The following is a 20,191-nucleotide window of genomic DNA, read 5'->3' on the forward strand; positions in this document are numbered from 1 at the left end:
TACATTTAGAGAGCAATCCTGTGCCCCCTAGACAGCGTCGGGGGGGGGGGCATAGGATTATTTGGTTTCTGGGATTCAAAGTCAGAAACTGGGCTCCAACCTCAGAGCCCAGAAACCACACTGTCAACGGTGTTTCTGAGCACAGGGAGTGAGATAGCAGTTCAGATTCTGAGGGAGAACCGCCAGACATGGGGGAGGTGTTTTCCCAGGCTAGTCCAGATATGAATAGGCCGGCTTCCCAGGTTACAAATGTCCAGCTGGCTGAGGAGGAGGGTCCCCTTTCACCCACCCACCCCCCATGAGAGGCAGCAAACAGGAGGAGGCGGAGTCTGGGGAGTATGACCTAACAGACGCCAGACGCAAGCTCAGAGCAAAGAAAGAGAAGGCAGGGGTGGAACTTAGATCGTCTACCGGATTGGCCTTGCATGAAAAGCTGCGCTTAGAGGCCTCATGAGAAGAGAGGGACCTCCCCCGCTTAAGTTAGGCTAGTCAGACCACCTCCCTCTTCGAACGGCGGGCAACTCTCATAACTTCCTTTTGAATCCCCTGAAGGCATTCCTTTGTAGACTGAGAGTCACTGAGAATTTTCATCTGTATGACCCTGTGAAGTAATGGATTAAAAGCTGTAGACTGAAGCCTCTAGTCTGTGTATGTTTGAGCTTAGAAGTAAAGTGGGGGCTAAAGGAATCCTGACACACACTCCCCCTCCCCCTCATAGCCAGCACAGTTCTGGCTATGGCTCCCCACTCGGAAACAGAGCATGGAGACAGGGAAAAGGGAGCAGTCTGGGGGCAGGGAGGGGAGGAGACTGGGGAAGCTGTGTTACTGAGCTTCCTGTGCTCAACCCAGCCTCCTTCCCTCACACTCAGAAGCATCGCAGTTAGATAGGAAAAATCGCCCATCTAGCGAAAATGCAGGGCAGTCTGAGCACGGAGCAAGGGTCACCTCCATGCTCTGGCCACCCTGCACTGGAGACTCGGCAACCTCCAACTTCGAAGGCTGCCAACTATCTCCATAGGGTTCTGCCCTTAGTGAAGGAGAAAATATGCTCAAGATGCATACTTAAATATGCATTTACACACAAATTTTTGTGCAGATTTTTTTTAAAGTGCAGATGAATGCAGAAAAAGTGATAGAACAGATGAATGAATGAACACATGTGAAAGTGATGTAGGCTAGAAATGGATGGATCCACCCATGCCTATAGGGGAGTGGTGGCTCTTAGGCTCTTGGGAGCCCTTAGCTTAATATTATGTGGCTGGCCTTGGAGAGAACAGCAGTATGTGGCAGCTGTCGGGGGAGATTAAATGTCATGACAAGACTTGTACGGCACCACATGCCAGGGCTCCACATCCTTCTTGGCCCCTAGCTGATGCGTTTTCATCTCTCCATATTTATTTATTTGTGATTTATTAATGACATTTCTATGCCGCCCAACAGCCAAAGCTCTCTGGGAGGCTCACAGCCATGAAGTACTCACATCATAGAGAGGCACAGACAAATGAAGCCCCTTCACATCCACAGGGCCCCCTCACATCCACAGAGCCCCCTCCCTTTTGTGGCCACGTCGTCTACCTTGAAAGCCCTGCATGAGCCGTTTCTTCCTTTCCCTTCTGGCAGACTGTCAATCATCTGCAGTTTTCTCTAGCTGTGAAAATGATCACTGTACTTCTGCTTTGAGAAAAAGAGAATAGGCACTATGTACTGAGTTACAGGAAATTCTAAAGAAGCCTGGGGGGAGATGCAAGATGAGCACATCGCTTTTGGTAATGATCGGCTAACAAACCATGGCAGAAGCTATAATCTGTCTCAGGTTTTGTACTGTGTTGTACTGCATAATGCATGGGTGGTGAACCTGTGGCTCTCCAGATGTTGTTGGATTACAACTCCCATCATTCCTGGCCAGTGGCCATGCTGGCTGGGGCTCATGGGAATTGATGTCCAGCAATATCTGGAGGGCCACACATTCCCCGCCCCTGGCATAATGGTAAATGTGATCAAGGAGATGCTCCTGTAATCATCACAGCCATTCCAAGACAGAAGAAAAGAGAGAGGAGAATCAGGACAAAGCCTCCATGATGATGACGACGATGATGATTGTTAAGGCTGTTCTGCTATGCAATTCTATGTATGTTTACTTGGATATAAGTGCCACTGACTTCAATGCAGTAGGCATGCATAGGATTGCAGCCTTGTTTCTGATCAAGCAAAAGCAACATTTCCTTTGGAAACATATCAAACAATATCTTAAATAATTTGTAAATATTGTGGCCTAATTCCATAGTGCTTCTCCCATAACAAGCCATTCTTGAAGCCATATTAGGGATGTCCACAGCAGAAGCAAATGTGTTTGAATTTTTATGAATCCAACCCATGGATTCCATAGCAGACGGGCTTTTCCCCTGTTGGGCAGATTCTGCAGACTTCCGGACCATTTTTCTAACCTTCAGGAATTTTGCACAAATTTTGTTATAGAAAAATATGCAGAATGTGCATTTCCCCCCCTGGGCTAAAGAATGAAAATGCACATTTGGGGAGATTTATGCATTTTGTGGGCATTTGCACATTTTTGTACATGTGAATTTATGCAAATTTGGAAACTTTAAAAAATCCAATTCCATCCATGGGCAGACTACAGAATGAAAGGCACCTGACAACCTGCAAAACACAGACAGAAAGGATTTTACACAACCCATACATCCCTAAGCCACATTAGCGTGGGGCTGCTAATACTGTAATACTATCACAAATGTCCTCTGTACATCCTCATACACACATGCACACTCCATGTACAAAGCATGTCTCACTGCACCGAAGGAAGGACTCTGCCCAGGGCAACTAGAAAACTGGCATCTCTGGGAAAGATGAATGTCCAACACTGATTTTTACTGGAAGCTGAGCCCACTGACATTGGTGGTGTTGACTCTGCATTGTGAGAGTGAAAATGGAAGCCAAAGTCTGGCTCTGTGCTCTGTTTGGATTACACATGCAGAGTACAAATCTATCCAGATTGATCTGTCAGCATGCATAATTCATCAGGCAGGAGAGCAGTGGGAAAGGTGAGTCTGACATGCCCAATGGTATTCCAAGGCCAGCACTGCTCTGTATACTGAAAACAGCATTCAGTCTTCCTCACTGTGGTCATGTGCAATCAAAGTGGCAGGCAGAAGAGTCTTTCTGGAGAGCAGAATCTTGCTGCTACTCAAGCAGAGATTGTAAGTGCTTGGCAAGGACTCGAGTCAATATGGACATGAACGTACTTGAGCCATGGCAGGGAGCGAGCTACAGAGGCCTTGGCCCTAGGCCCACAGAATCAGGAGGAGAACCACTTGGAATTGGCAGGTGAGAGGAGTATATTGAGAGACATTGAGGAGCAGCTTTCAGCTGAGAGGCTAGAGCTGGTAAGGCAAGAAGGAGAGGTGATTTGAAGAACAACAGATGGTATCCCTTTCACTGCAGTTGACCATTCTCTGTTGCAACTTTCCAAGAAGGGGGCCTCACAGGCAGGGACAGGGGAGGCTGGGGCTGGAGGCAGTCATTGTTTCTTGACTGGGGGTTGCCAAGAAACATTGGAGCAAGCCTCCTAAGTTCACCGCCAGTACAGCCTATTCTTTCATTGTTTAGGACTCAATTTCTAGACTCAATTTCTGGAAAGAATTCCTTCTTAGAAGTTTGGTTTAGGGGAGGGTTTCTCATCTAAGATCTAAAGAAGAGTGAGGGGGTATCTAGCGTAGCAGTGAACATACCATGGGTAGTGAATGCATATGTCTAGATTGCAAATGGCGAGGTCCGTGTGCAAATTCTGCGTGTAGGTCCTAACCTTAGGAGGTCCTAATGAGTGCTAATGTGTTTCCCAGTCATGGCAGTGCCTTCGCATGGAATGTTCTCTCTTAGGGCTATGGATGGCCAATCCAAGATGTGCTTTGAATGGCTTGCTGGGTTAGGGACTGGATAGAAGGAAGACCTCTGTGTATTCCAGAGGTCCCACACCTATTGCACAGGTATGGAAACCCCAGCTGTTGTGTATACCAAAAGAAGACAGCCCATGTGCAACTGATTTTTTTTTCCATGTATGTCCAAGCTTTTCTTGACTTACCTTAGACTTGGGCAACATGGACATTTATAGAGTCAAGGTGCCAGGAATATATTTAAAACAGCAGCAAGGCTGAGCTCCTTGGCAATAGTCCCAGTGAGGTTTCTTTAAGATGCCACAATAGTATAGCTTCTGGGGTTCTCCACAGAATGATTTCTGTATGAACAATATCTGAAAAATAGAACTGTGCACATCACCTTGGTTTTCACCAGTACTAAATTCACTTAGTTCTCTGCAGAACCTTGATGGGTCATCTTTGTTCTAATCCTGTATGGCCACCATTGCCTCCATCTATGGCACTCTCAGGCTATTTTCTGTAGGATATTAGTGCCTTCCTGACCCTCCCTATCTTGCTTACTCAGGTGTCAAGATGTCACTGAAAGTGCAGACGAGTAACATCACAAACAAGAATGACCCCAAGTCCATCAACTCCAGAGTCTTCATTGGGAACCTCAACACAGCAGTGGTCAAGAAGTCAGACGTAGAGACCATCTTCTCTAAATACGGCAGGGTGGTGGGCTGCTCCGTTCACAAGGGCTATGCATTTGTACAGTACTCAAACGAGAGGCACGCACGGGCTGCTGTCCTGGGGGAAAATGGGAGAGTTCTCGCCGGGCAAACCTTAGGTAAGGTCTCCTCATATCTTCCTCTGACATCCCTGTGTGGAACTTTATATGTGTGTCCTAAGAAAAAGCTCCCTGAAAGCTGAAGGTCACTTTGGAATTGTGGGAAGGGCTCTTCCATGTAGGGCTGAGAAGAATATTCTCAACCTTGATTTTTTCACTAAAATTTGTCTTCCAAGGTAGAACCTTCAGTAGAAAAAGTAGGCAACTTATGCAAACATTGATGTCTTTGAGGCTGTTTAAAGAGCAGTGGCTTCCCAGTTTTGGAGGCAGAGCAGGCTAGTTTTAGGAAGAGTGAGGACGTCGCCTCAGGAAGCAGATGTTGGGAGGCGGCCAGCAACATGGAGTTGATGGAGAGAGTTGTGTGCCATATGGCCCACTCTGTGCCCTCTAAACTAGCCTGCTGCGTTGAGGTGTAGTGGAGGATGTTGTCCCATTGTCAGTGTTGATATATTTATCTGTCAGTCAGGTCGACTTTTGTATATAGAATGGGAGGGGTGCCATCTTGTTCCTTGCATCAGGCAGCAACATGTCATGGGCTGGCCCTGCATTTTGTCCCTGGTAAACCCTAAAGAGACACGCTTGAAAATGCTCCAAAATCTCAGCTAAATAGCTGTGCAGTCCCAATGTGATCCCAGGAAGAACAAGACTGGAGAAGTTTGCAGATTCTGCTAAAAAGTGGTGACATCTCCAACAAGCCCTAATGAAAGAAGCTGTTCAGCCATTTGGAAGCTGTGCACAATAGGACTTTCTCCTCCCCTCCTCCCTTCTACAGCCCCTCCATCAGTTCCAGAGGAGGATGTCCTAACCATAGCAGATTTTAAGAGCAAACGGGGAGCTGCAGGGGGAGAGGAAATAGGAAATTGCTCCCCTCCCGGTTCTGGCAACTGAAGCAATTCTATCAGTGGAAAGACTTCACTGGATTCCACCCTAAGTTTCATTCTATTCAAATGCACACCTGTATGAAAGTTTTTGTTTTGCCCTATTTCTGTAGAGCTCTATTGATCTGGAATGTTTTTATCCAAGAGATATCCTTCCTATCCTAGACAGAGAAAAAATGTCCCCTTCATTTATGTAAAGGCATGGACAACTCAGTAGTGCCAGGAGTCAAAGTCACAGTTTTCCTAACAAAGGAAGTCATAAGCCCATTCCCAAACACGTCCTTTTCAGGCCAGGAGTAAAGATGGGAAATGGTGGAAAGGGCCAATATTCTTCTGGGTTAGGAGTATGAATTTCTGCTGATGCCTTCCCACCAAACCACTCCCAGATTAATCAGTAAGCAACCCTGTAAGAATCACCCTGCTACTTATTACTGAATCACTTTGCACATATTTTGAAGCAAATGTTGATTGCTTGTCAGCTTTAACTTGCACCTTTAGTCTGGATATCTTTCCTTCTGCATGAGTTTTATTTATTTATTTACTTATTTAAGAACTTTCCTACCTGCTTTTCATTATAAAACAATCCCAAAGTGGGCTACAAGCAATAAAACACAGTAAAATAATACAATGCAAAACTTAATCAAATAAGGGAGAACAATAACAGATAAATAACAGTTTACATGGTGCAGCAAAAGAAAAGAGAGGAAAATGCAATCAAAAGTGTTCTGATTTTACAACTTTACACTTTGGATGCATGTCAAAAAAGGTTTGGTGCGACCGGAAGAAGCACCATCCGTGTTTAAATTAGAGCTATCAGTCAGCTACAGAATGGATTGATCATCTGCCTTTAAACTATTTACAGTGCAATCCTATGCATGTATGCTGGGATTTGTAGGACTTTGTTCTGTCTAAACATGCATAGGATTGTGCCCTTAATCATTTAAGGGTGCAATCCTATGCATGTTTAGACAGTCAAAAGGCCTACAGCTCCCAGCATGCCCTAGATAGCCATGCTGGCTGAGGGATGCTGGAGCTGTAAACCTTTTGTCTGTCTAAACATGCATAGGATTGTGCCCTAATTGGTTAATTCTAGGGATATGCAAATCAGCAAAACGTGAGCTCACCGCAGTTCTCGGAATTCCATCTCAAAGCTCATTCCAACTCAAGTCCATACCAGATTGCAAGCTTTGGTGGGTGGGTGTTTTTTTTCCCCTTTCACGTGAAAATCCATGTGTATTTTTCTAAACATATGCATCAATCGTGCATCAGTTTCCAAATGTATGCATCATCTTTGAAATGTACACATTCTTCTCCCTTTGATTAAATTGTATTTGTGTGCATTCTTCTGGAAGGTGCGAACTGTATAAATGCTGATCAAAATCAAACTGGAACAAATTTCCCCTACATCCCTAATTCATTCATTTATTATATTTCTATACTGCACCATAGCTGAAGCTCTGTCGGCGGTTAACAAAAATTAGTTAATTCCCTTTAAGTTCATGTGCAATGTTACCAAAACCTCAAAGGCACTTATGTGGAAGGCAGTACAAGATTGTTGTTGCTGTTTATTCGGTCAGTCGCTTCCAACTCTTCGTGACTTCATGGACCAGCCCACACCAGAGCTTCCTGTAGGCCGTTGCCATCCCCAGATCCCCCAAGGTCGAGTCCGTCACCTCCAGAATATCCTCCATCCATCTTGCCCTTGGTCGGCCCCTCTTCCTTTTGCCTTCCACTTTCCCTAGCATCAGCATCTTCTCCAGGGTGTCCTGTCTTCTCTCATTATGTGGCCAAAGTACTTCAGTTTTGCCTTTAATATCATTCCCTCAAGTGAGCAGTCTGGCTTTATTTCCTGGAGTATGGACTGGTTTGATCTTCTTGCAGTCCAAGGCACTCTCAGAATTTTCCTCCAGCACCACAGTTCAAAAGCATCTATCTTCCTTCGCTCAGCCTTCCTTATGGTCCAGCTCTCGCAGCCATAGGTTACTACGGGGAATACCATTGCTTTAACTATGTGGACCTTTGTTGTCAGTGTGATGTCTCTGCTCTTCACTATTTTATCAAGATTTGTCATTGCTCTCCTCCCAAGAAGTAAACGTCTTCTGATTTCCTGGCTGCAGTCAGCGTCTGCAATAATCTTTGCGCCTAGAAAGACAAAGTCCATCACTGCCTCCACGTTTTCTTCCTCTATTTGCCAGTCACCAGTCAAGCTGGTTGCCATAATCTTGGTTTTTTTGAGGTTTAACTGCAACCCAGCGTTTGCACTTTCTTCTTTCACCTTCGTCGTGAGGTTCCCCAGCTCCTCCTCGCTTTCAGCCTTCGAAGTGGTATCATCTGCATATCTGAGATTGTTAATGTTTCTTCCAGTGATTTTAACTCCAGCCTTGGATTCATCAAGCCCAGCTCTTTGCATGATGTGTTCTGAGTACAGGTTGAATAGATAGGGTGAAAGTATACAACCCTGCCGTACTCCTTTCCCAATCTTAAACCAGTCCGTTGTTCCGTGGTCTGTTCTTACCGTTGCTACTTAGTCGTTATACGGATTCCTCAGGAGGCAGACAAGATTATTTAGTATCCCCATACCACCAAGAATTTGCCACAATTTGTTATGATCCACACAATTTGTTATGATCCACAAAACTAAATGGATCAGTACAAGATTACCATATAATAAACAAATTTCCTGTTCAATATTAAAAGATGATAAAATTTGTTTATTTATTTATTTACAATATTTGTATACCGCTCCATATCTAAAACAGATTTTGGAGCCATGAACACAAAAGATAAAACAGTAACAGAATAAAAAGATTACAACACCACGTTAAAATCATGCTTTAAAAAAAACAAACAGCATGCCAATAAAAACGGTGACTGGTCAATTAAGGAATGCCTCCTGGAACAGTGCTGTTTTCAGGAGACGCTGGAAACAACACAGTGTTGGCGCCTGCCTGACCTCCAGGGGCAGAGAGTTCCAAAGAGAGGGGGCCACCACACTGAAGGCTCTTCTGGTGGACTCTAATCTGGCCATAGAGCCATATTATTAGAGTAACAATGGGAAATACAGCCAAATGGGCTCAAATAAAAATGCGCCTGGTCAACTAACAGCCTGAGTGATTATTGTGGGCTCTTGCTGATTAAGCAACTCAACTTTTCATTAATTAATGTACCAGTTAAGCTAACTGCAGCCCTAATTTAAAAGACATTGGCGAAGTATGCCAGCCCTGCTCACGGGTCAGCTTATCCACATTCTTCTGCTGTAGCTCTTTGTAACTAACTTCTGCCTGATTGCTATAGATCCGTTTGAAACATTGTTGCAAGGCAGATGTTCTAAAACTAGGTGTGTGGGTGTTGTTTAGTATTTGATTTTTTTGCAGTGAGGCCGCCAGATGCTGAACACAAAGCCTTGGATGTGATGATGATGTTTGCTGTAATGTGCACTACAGCAGCACTGAGAGGTCCCAAATCAAATCAGGCACCTAATGTGGCAAGCACTGTGAAAAACACAAAAGGTTTATTCTCAGTGCGTCGGTACCATTATAACGTGACCACAGCCCCCAAATGTTCACAAATTACAAAAAGCCGCCTATCCACTAAACAGTAGTGAATGATCACGCAGTGCAGTAAGGGTTTTTAATCATAAGCTGCTAGAAGTATAATGGGAGAACACTGTAGAGAAACCACAGGATTTCCTCGGGGATAATCCTGATTACCTTCACTGCAAACATAACATGTGAGCAAGCTGGCTGTGAAAAACATTTGCTGATGGATATTGTGATTTCTTTCAAATGTCGTTTGGATTGAAATGTATGAGCGCGACATTCAATATCACTCACTCGTATAACAGCTTTAATATAGCAAGTGACGTATAGTACCTTGTACAAGGTCCTTAATACTCTTTCACAAGAAAATGGAACCCTCTGACCCAGATCACATCTACAACATACACAGACACATACACACCCTTCTGCAAACCTTTTAGAGCAGGGGTGGGCAACATGCAGCTCCCACAGCCCCCTCAGTGTGGTCCCCGCCACCCCCAAAAAATATGAGGATACCCCAAAAAATGGAGGGGGGATTTTTTTGCAAACAAAATGGCATCCATACCTCCTACAGAGTCCCAAAAGAGTTATAATTAGCTTGCAAACAAGTTAATTTTGACCTTTGATGCTCTGTAGCAACTCCAGATGCCGTTTTGTTTTTATTTATTTTTATTCCTCCCCCCATTTTTGGCACCTGTGGCAGTAATGCAGCCTACAAAGGGGTCCGGGGGGGCAAACATGGCCCCCAAACCTCCCAGGGTTGCTCACCCCTGCTTTAGAGTTCAGTAGTGCATCACATGCCTTGCATACATAAGGTTAACCCTCTAGTATCTCTGGTTAAGGAATCCCAAGCTGCACAGCTGGGAAAGCGCAGGAAATTTCAACAGGGTCCATGGCTCAGAAGCAGAGCAGAAGCTTTGCATGCCCAAGGTCTGGGGTTCGATTCCCAGCATCTGCACTGAAAGGGTCTCAGGTGGCAGAGCTGCAGCAGGCCCACCCTAATCATCTCAGTAGCCATTCTGAGTCCGAGCCGACAATACTAGGCTAGCCTTCCCCAACTGAGTGCCCTCCAGATGTATTGGACTACAAATCCCATCATCTGCAGCCACTGTGGTTAACCACCACCACCCCAGGCCAGTAAAGTTGTGACCCTAGGTTCAGGTTTTATGAGAAAAACATCTCCGTATCTACTTTCTCCATACCTTGCATAATGTCATAAATCTCTATGATGTTGCCCCTTACTCGCCTTTTTCTAAACTAAAAAGGCCCAGATGTTATAGGAAAGTTGCCCCAGACCCCCTGATCATTGTGGTTGCCCTTTTCTGCACCTTTCCCTGTTCTACAATGTCATTTTGGAGATGCATCAACCAAAACTGAGCACAATATTCCAAGTGTCACACCATCTATGGTCACACCATAGACCTGTAAAATGCACCCTTCCTCCGATGCTTGTAAGCAGTTCAGCTTTAGGTAAACTGTAAACTCTGATTACATAACAGCATGAAAATGTATTTGTTAGATCGAGCCAAGGATCATCTCATCCAGCGTTGCACCTTCAATGGAGAAGCTCACAGGCAGGGCATGTTGTTTATAGCCATCCTTTGTTATTAGTCCCGCAGCATCTGATTGTGATGTTTGCAGAAATGTTGAGCCAACCTCTCCCCTCCTTCCTCGCCAAGACTGAGGGCATGTTTGAACCAGGAACGATGAGTGCACATAGCTGCAATAAAAACATCCATTAAGCCACACAGTTGCGCCTTTTGGGCTAGGAATTCAGAATACTTGATCTGATGCAAAGTGGCTGTAACAGAGCAGCTGAGTAACTTGTGGAAACAGTCTTCATCTGCCTACATTAGAACTGGGTGTTATGAACAGCCAGAACTATGCCAGAACAAGCCAAATTATGCCAGAACATCATTGTCTTCACTGGCTCCTCATCTGTTTCCAGGCCTAGTTCAAAGTGCAGGTTCCGCCCTTTAAAGTCCTTCATAGTTTCGGAACTCAGTAACTGAAGGATCACCTCTTTCGACACCCATCTCCTTGAATCCTGATTATCATTAGAATCATTAGTTGTGGTTCTTCTTCATGTGCCTCCACTAGTGAAGTACCCCCAGTGGGTGGCTACAAGAGAGACGGCCTTTTATGTCGAGGGCCTCCATTTGTGCAATGCCCTCCACAAACAGCTCTGCCAGGAGAATGTTTCTGCACCAGGCAAAGACTTTTTTATTCACCCTTTTAGACTATCTTGCAGTTTTTTATATCATTTACTTCTGGGTTTTCATGCTGTCTGTTTTAAGTGATGTGATTCTGTAATGATTATTACTTTGCTCTCTGTTTTTATTTATGGACTGGTTTTATTGTGTTTTTATCTGTTGCTTTCATTGGTGCAGAAAACACATTCAAGGCATAATCCTGTGTATGTTTAGACAGACAAAAGTCCTACAGCAGCCAGCATTCCCCAGCCAGCATGGCTGGGCGGGGAACGCTGGGCATTGCAGGACTTTTGTCTGTCTAAACATGCGTAGGATTGCATCCTTAATGTTGTGCGTAACTTGGCCCATACAACCCACACTAGAGGCATTCAAGATGACGCTGGACAGCCATCTGTCGGGGATGCTCTGACTTGGATTCCTGCACTGAGCAGGGGGTTGGACTCAATGGCCTTGTAGGCCCCTTCTAACCCTACTATCCTATGATTCTATGAACCCATTGTAGTCTCAAGTGTAAAGGAAGGTAGCAATGTCTTTCCATATCCTAACTAGTATTGTAATTACCAACTTTTCACACATGGCTCAAACCTCAGCTGCCAGTATATGGTAAGGCTCAAGGCAGTGCCCTAAAATAGTGACAGTATCTACCTCAATACTTATTTTTCCTGAAACGAACTGTTTCTCAGCGTACCCTTTCTTGTGCAATGCTCTGAAATGCCACCTGCTGAGAAGCCTTTTGTCACCAGGCATAAACTGAGAATTGTTGTTGAAGATAGCTTTTTTCAATCAGAAATTGGCATTTTTGATATCCCAGCTGGTGGCAGTGATATTGAAGGCAGTGGGAGTGCTAGACGCTCCTGTGCACCGCCTCAAAGCCAATTCCTACCCTGCGCAGAGTCTGGTGTAACAACCTGAAATAAGGACTCCAATATTTTGCTGTCCTTTAAAACAATGGATATTGTAATTTACTTAGTAGTGATCTCTTGGGGGGGGGGGGTCAGAAAGACACACTCTGCTCCCTGACTGCCATCTCTCTCCTTACGCAAAGGTGACGCGGAACTGAAATGCAGTTTGCGCAGTGGCACATGGGACTGGCTTGTACATGTATACGCAGTCATTTGATTTTGCCACCCTTGGGGTTGTATCGCATGCTAGTCCTACTCAGAGTAGACCCACTGAAATTTGCTTTAGACTGTCGTCGGACACAACCAGTGGAGGCTGGTGGCTCTGATTTGGATGGGGCTGTGAATCCATTCTGGGTTTCAGTCAGAACCAGCCAGAACTCTAAAGGAGCTATCCAAGCTGCTGAACCTATTTAGGACATTGAGTCCAACACCTTGGGTAGCTTCTTTGGAGTTCTGGCTGGTTCTGGCTGAAATTCAGAATGGATTTACAGCCTCATGGAAGTCAGAGCCACCAGCCTCTAAGGGTGTATGAACCCCACTTACTGTTCCGCTCTGGGGTCCTCTGGGGGGGGGGAGGCAATCCGTCCCTCCCCCCAGAATCCTCCCCGGCTGGTTCCGCTCCATGGCGAGTCCACGGAGCCGGTGGCCGGGCCGCCCGCAGCCAGACTTCCGTCCACTGCCGGGCTGCAGCCACAAATGGCGTCTGGCGTAGGGGACGCCATTTGCATCCCTGCCCTTTGCCGTAATAGGCTACGTAAATATTTACGTAAATATTTACTATCATGGCAAAGAGCAGGGACGCAAATGGTGTAGCGGACACCATTTGAGTCCCTGCTCTTTTTGTGATTCAATCACATCAAAGGGCAGGGACACAAATGGCGTCCTCTACGCCGGATGCCATTTGCGGCCGCAGCCTGGCAACGGCTGGCTGCGGAACAAAGAGGATGGATGGACCCAGACCATCCGGAGCCAGGTAGGGTCCATCCTGACCAATGGTGAGGGGGAGCAGTCCGTTCTGCCACAGACTCCAGGGGGGCGGATTCTAAAGAATCCAGCCTCATTGGAGTCCGTGGCGGATTTCTCTTCCATCCCTACCAGCCTCCACTGTGCACAACCCTTGGTTATTACTGGAACCTGAATGCTTGAGCTGACTCCATTTCAAAGCATTGTGCCTGAGGTGAAATGGCTGGCTGACTTCCAACAGCGCATGAGCAGAATCCTGCTTGTGCAATGGGGCTCCCCCTTTCTCTCGGTCTCCCTGCATCCCTCCCAAATCTTTTATGAACAGTAGGACACAATCCTATGCATATTTAGAAAGAAAAAAGCCCTACATCTCCCAGCATCCTCCAGCCAGCATGGCTGGCAAGAGCATGCTGGGAGTTGTAGGACTTCCTACTGCCTAAGCATGCACCAGATTGCACCCAGAGGGAGCAATCTTATTGGGATAGGCAGCTGCCTCCAAACTCTGAGGCAACCGCCTATCCAATGCAAGGTGGGCTGTGCACGGAAGGGATCTTCTCCTCTGCACTCCAGCCACCCTGCATCCTCAGCTAGACAGCCGATTTTGGACCTTGGAACAGGGGTGGGGGAGGCCAGACGACACATAGGAAGCATCATACCAGCACTTTTGCACTCCCTGCCCCTGAGAGCGCCCCCTTTTGCCCTGGTCCATGCTGCTCTTACAAGCGTGGAGTCCAGGGACATTCTCTGCCACCTATGAGGTGGCTGGAGAGGGGGCAGGGAGGTGGTTTTCTGGGAGCCGACATCAGTTCCCAGAAACTGACCAATCTTATGGCCATCTAGCTGCTGTCTAGCAGCCATAGGATTGCTTCATAATCTCTGTATGAAGCCCTATCAGTTCGATGGGGAAAGAAAGCAATCACTTCTGGCAAGTGAGAAAGAGCAATGTGATCATGGTTTTCTCCAAAGTTACCACTCTGGTGTGCGGTACAATAGCATACATGCAGCCTCTCTTGCCTTGGGGTGGCTGCGCCTCTAGTCTACTGGCTGGGAAACATGAAGCACTCTGACACAGCCCAGCCTGTAGGCCAGGGGTGTCGAGCCTCTTTCTGCCTGAGGGCAGAATTCACTTTTGGGGTAGCTCTTGGGGGCCACATTCCAAAGGCAAAGGCACAGGGGCCAGAGCCAAAATACAAAGCTACAAAAGAAATGCCAGCGTATTTTAGCTTAGAGCTCGTAAAGCTGAGTGCCAGTAACTCAGCTTTAGGAAAGGCCCAGGGAAGGGGACATGCCCAGCCCAGAGGGTGAGATTGGGAGCCCAGGAGGTCCACATTTGGCCCACAGGCCAGAAGTGCGACACCCCCTTTGCCCTACACAGCAGTGCCATGCGCTCCAATGGGGTGTGCCAGTGGTGCAGCTAGGGGTGGGGCATTGGGCCAAAGTCCAGGGCCACACAGCTCAGGGGCTCCCACATGACCCCCTATGGTGTAGCAGGTGATGAGGGCAGCAAGGCAGCAGAAGCAAACTCCATTTTATTCCTGGAGTTCTCATGGTGCTATGATTTCAGTGAGTTTCAAATCTAAAACTGCACACACTCAGAGTATTATTATTTTTAAACCAGGGCTGACAAATGCTTTTGTTGTGGTTGCTGTTCTAACGCATTAGGAATCTACAAGCAGCTTTAAAGCATGGATAGCCATGGGAGGGGGAAGAGAAACGTATGTTGTATGCTTCAGAACTGACGTATTAAACATGGCCACCTAAAGGGAGCCCCCATAAGACCATTATGTCCAGGGTCTCAAATTACCCTAGTGCACCACTGGGCTGTACCAGCTGCGGAGCCTGCCTTGAAAGCTGGCCACCCAAAGGTTCAGGAGTACCCTGGTCTCTTTCTGCCCTGTGCTTCCATAGAACACCACCTTCACCTCCTGGCCACTCCCCCTGTCGTGACATTAGCAGGCTCCTGTTTAATTTGTCAGTCACCTTAGCTTGGATAGTCTGAAGCACAGGAGGCAGCCACCTTGCTGAAGCAAAGCAGGTCTGGGTCTGGTCAGTGCTTGGAGGGGAGACCACCTGGGAACCACAAGTAGCCACCTTGCGTTCCATGACGGAAGAAAGGTGGGATAAAGAGGTAATAAATAAAATAAAATGTGTGGCGCTGTAATCGTGGTGCTGGCAATACCCCAGTGTGTGGGGGGGGAGGGGCAGGAAGAGACTTGTGGAAAGCTGTGTCAAGCATGTGAATTTTGTCAAGCATGTGAATGGAAGGGTGCACCAGCTTTCCTTATGCTTTGCTTCTATAAAGCAGTGTCTTTGTGCTTGGCGTTACTTTGTTCAGTTTTCCACGCACACTGTGACAAATTGGATGCGTTGCTCTATCCTCTGTCTTCCATATGTAGACTCGGGGCTGAGCTTTCCTTGGCAGATGAAAAAAACCTCATCCCCCCTCCGCCCCCCCCCGGTTTTTCTGGAATTGAAAACTGTCCCTGAGATCATGTTGGGTGACCTCAGACATGCTTCTGCACCCAGCACAGCCTTTAGCACAGACGGAATGGAAGAGGGATTTCAGAAGGATGAGCAGCCTTTTTAAGTGCTCCCTAAGGAGCATGACCAAACTTTCCTATGTTTGGCATTCATTTTACAGCAGGACAAAGGCAGACTGTCTTATCCAATATCCATGCCTTTGGAGGGTGCTGAATTCTTCATGAACCAATTTCATGAAGGAGTGTGCTGATCTGATCTGAGGAGCTCTGAGGGGTGGGAGGAGAGAGTAAGGGAGACCAGGTTCAGACATAACAACAAACCTCTTGTCTGGATTACTGCAATGCATTATACGTCATTGAGCTGCCTTTGAAAACAGTCTGTAAAGTTCAGCTAGTCCAAAATAGGGCAGCAAGATCGTTAACAGGGACTGGCCAACGAGATCACATTACGCCAGTACTTTTCCAGCTGCACTGGCTGCCAGTCCATTTCCAGGTCCGATCCAGGTATTAACATTCAAAGCCCAAAATGATTTGGGGCCATGTTATCTGAAGGATCACCTCCTCCCATATGTGCCTGCCTGGACCCTAAGATCATCCTCAGGGGTCCTTCTCCGGGAGCCCAAAGGAAGTGAGGCGGGTGGCTACCAGAAAGAGGGCCTTTTCTGCTGTGGCACCCTTGCTGTGGAATGAGCTCCCTAGAGAGGTTCACCTGGCACCTATGTTGTGTTCCTTCCAGCACCAGGTGAAGTTCTTTCTATTCTCCCAGTATTTTAGCTTTTTAGCTTCCTAGTCTTTTAGCTTTGGGGTTTTAAATCTGTATTTTAAATCTCTACATTGCTGCTAGGTTTTATTCTGGTTGTATTGTTATATTGTGGTTTTAAGCTTTCATATTTTATATTGCTTTATGCTGCACTCTGTAGTTTTAATCTTTGTGAACCGCCCAGAGAGCTTCAGCTATTGGGCAGTATAGAGATGAAATGAATGAATAAATAAACAAACAAACAAACAAACAAACCATGGTTTGTTGTTATGTACATGAGCTGCAGCAAGCCTCTGGCTTGTGTGCTGCTTGTCCTTTTGGCCCCTTCTTTGCGCATGCCGGGAAGAGATTAGATGCTTTCATTCACAGTTTGCAACAAAAAGCCACTGTTTCTCATTTCATCTGAGTCAAGAAAACTGGGTTGTACACAAACCAGGTGCAGATATAATGCTGCCTGATTTCATAACCATGCTTAGAAGATAGGACAGCCCTATGAATTCTCATGTTGCTTCCCTCCTACACTAATCCCTCTTCCCTTCCCAAAGCTAAACAGCATGAGAACTGCACCAGTGCTTTCATGAATCATGAGTTGCAAATCTACTTCTAAGCACAGTTGCAAACTGTTATTTGGAGCTGATCATGGTTATTGTTGTTATTTCTGTTTTGGTTGTTTTCACTGTTGTTAGACGACTTGGACTTTCATTATGCAACGGCAGGTAATAATGTTTTAAATAATTGAAAAAATTGTTACTTAGGGTGCAAACCTATAATGATAGATAGGCATCTCTGACCTCCCCTGAAGTTGAAGGCAACCACCTATCCCGTGCAGGGCACAAGCATCACAGAGGAGAGGATTCCCTCTGTGCTGCAGCTACCCTGCACTTTGCCTTAGACATCATGCGTGTTTTCACACTGCTTTTATCCTGCGATTGAGATTGCTCCTTCATGGAAGTTTGTGGGCTCTTTACACGATGTCGTGACCCTGCCGTGACCTTCCAGGGCATCTCCTGCACTAAATTCCCTTTGTTCCATTTTTAAATAGGTCGCAGGTAATGAGCTGTCAAATTACCCCCTTGTGTTCCGCTTCAGTTTCCTCCGTGAAAAGAGGAAAAGCGGCAAGAAGAGGAGTGAGATCGATGATAGATAATGGAAGATTCAGAGGCAGGGAGAAGGAGGGGGAAGGGGGTGGGGGAAAGGAAGCACATGAAAAAGGGATTCGTTGTGATCCTGCATTTAAAACGGAAGCAGAAAGCCCCATTTTAAATGCAGGATTTTAGGCTGGTGTAGAGATGCCCTAAGTGCAGCATCGAGGAGGGGGCAGGAACAGGTCTGGAGACCACATAGCAAGCTGTCTAAAACAGCTTCCGTGGTCCCCTCCCATCCCTGCCCCCAGGAACGCCCCATTTTCACCTCTCCATGCTCCATGTTACGAGCACGGAGGCGGCGGTGATGCGGTTCTCTCCGCTGCAGCTACGAGGGGGCAGGAGAGGGGGAGAGGAGAACGGTTTCCCGGCTATGAGCTCGTAGTGCTGTCTACAAGCTCGTAGCTGGGAAACCGAAAAATCCTATCTTCCCAAGATGCTGCCTAGGGGATGTAGGATTGCTCTCTTAAAATACTAATGCAGATGTAACACTAACCATGATTAATTTCAGAAAAGGAAAGTGAGGAGGGAATTTGCATGAGTGAGGGGAGGAGGGAATGGGAAAGAATGCCCAAGCGGTGCTCCTGATCTCCTTACCATGGTTAGAAGCTCAGGTAGCATAACATCTGCAGCGTAGTAGTAGCTTTTCTTTAGTAAATTGTAAATCATTTCACAGTCCAAGTTGAAAATCTTGGTATAAAACATGATTGCATTTATACTTCTCACAAAAGAAGAAAAGGCCACTGCTCCCTTGCATATGCTGATTTATTTAAAGGTATGCAAATGGCCATTGCCTAGTACTAAAGCTGAAAAGCTGTATTACAAAAATAGTGATCAAGGCAGCTTGGATTGGTCCTTAATTTTTGCATTAAGGACAGAAAGGGAACGATAGAGCATTCATTCCAAATTGTTATCCGTTGCAGATATAAACATGGCTGGAGAACCAAAACCCAACAGACCAAAAGGACTGAAGAGGACAGCATCTGCCTTGTACAGGTAGGTTCAGTGTTGAGATTTCCACCTTGTGAAGTGAGATAGTGACCAGGTTCGCATGATCACGGAGGGAAAATAAGCCATCCTGGTTTATTTTCCCTCCTCGCTGGTTGCAAGCCACCTAATTAGCATAATTACCCTCGCCAGGCATGGGTTGTCATGATGTCTGAACCCTTTGAGGGTGGGTGGTTGCATGATCACTGCAGCCCACTATGGCTTATTTAAGCCATGATAGATTGTGGCGCATGTCAGTACATGCCAAGCAGACATCCAAACCATCCACAATCCTAAACCAGCCTGTGGGTTCTGTGTGGTTTGTTGACAATGCCAATGACCCACCCTTGCTGGCTTTGGACATCACAACCAGCCATGGGCATGGCTTGAATATTCACACTGGCCGCCCTCATGCACCGCAGCTCACCATGGCTTAAATAGGCCTGCTTGAATCAGGGCTGCTTCATCATGCGAACAGACCCATTTTGTCAAACATAACCAGGGCTATTCATCATGATGACCAAGCATTTGTCATGCAGGAGTGAGCAGAAGATAGACCAGGCTCTTCTTGTAGTTCTTTGGGTGATTTGCAGTTGACCAGCAAAGGTTTGCAACTCCCAATTCTTTTAACATGAGTCATTTTAAGTCTAAATTAGATGGTTAGAATTTCTGATCTCTAGTAATTTAGGTTCAGATTTGTATTTGTGCACGCAGTATATGCTCATGTTTTTCAGCAGTGATTATCTCTCCCACCCACCCCTGAGCCAACATTTTGCACCTGGTTCCAGTTGATGGACCTCAGGGGTTCTACTAAAAAGGGGGGGGGGGATCCTGAAATCAGAGGAGGCTGCTGGCTCCAGTTTCAGTGGGGCTATGAATCCACTCTGGGTTGCACTCGGAACCAGTCAGAATGAGCTATCCAATCCCCAAAGTGGTTTCAGCACCTTGGATAGCTCCTTTAGAGTTCTGATTGGTTCTGACTGAAACCCAAAGCAGATTCATAGCCCCACTGAAATTGGAGCCATCAGCCTCCACTGCCTGAAATCCTGAACTCTGCCCATTTTTCCCTTGTGTAAATATTTGCACTATTCCACTATACCACAGTGCCACCTCGAGGTTACGTAGTGGAAAAGCAGGAAAAGAATATATCTTTGTGTGGTGTTCAGATCTCAATTCTGTCATGAAACCGAAAGTAGATACAGCGGATTACCAGCTGCAGATTAACAGGCCATTGGTGCTTTTTTGTGAGGATAGTTTCAGCAGAGTGAAGTAGGCGGCAACCAGATTGGATGTGGTCAAGAGCAGAGTTGACAGCACACTCCAGGAGTTAGGAGGTAAAGGGTAACACATGGAGAGGGAAGTTGGGTCAGAGCATAGTTTTTAGATAATAGGGCAGGCAGACGGTGGCATGTTTTGTACACAGTGTGAAAGGAGCCAGAGAAGGAAAAAAAGACTGATTATGTGGTGTGGAATTAATGGCCAGAGAGTTGGCAACCAGGAAACAGGAGGGGAGGGGAACTAGGGGGCTTGTAGAGGACTCAGATAAGGACAGCAGGGTAGTGACCTCATCAAGCAAGACATGGGGGAAATGGAAAGGGTAGAGGTAGG

General features: G+C 46.4%; 1 protein-coding gene across 1 annotated transcript in view; it reads left to right on the forward strand.

The window, feature by feature from the left end:
- The first annotated feature begins 4,463 nt into the window (after window positions 1-4,463).
- The window catches only part of RALY (RALY heterogeneous nuclear ribonucleoprotein), a 62,555-nt gene continuing 46,827 nt past the window's right edge, over window positions 4,464-20,191 (forward strand). Inside the window, exons 1-2 of the mRNA XM_084848364.1 lie at window positions 4,464-4,719; window positions 18,520-18,592. Of these exons, the coding sequence (XP_084704490.1) occupies window positions 4,464-4,719; window positions 18,520-18,592 (329 nt within the window). The remainder of the gene's footprint in view (window positions 4,720-18,519; window positions 18,593-20,191) is intronic.

Source organism: Heloderma suspectum, chromosome 4, assembly GCF_057233095.1.
Source record: "Heloderma suspectum isolate Gila_16-S chromosome 4, 16-S_ref, whole genome shotgun sequence".
Lineage (NCBI taxonomy): Eukaryota > Metazoa > Chordata > Lepidosauria > Squamata > Helodermatidae > Heloderma > Heloderma suspectum.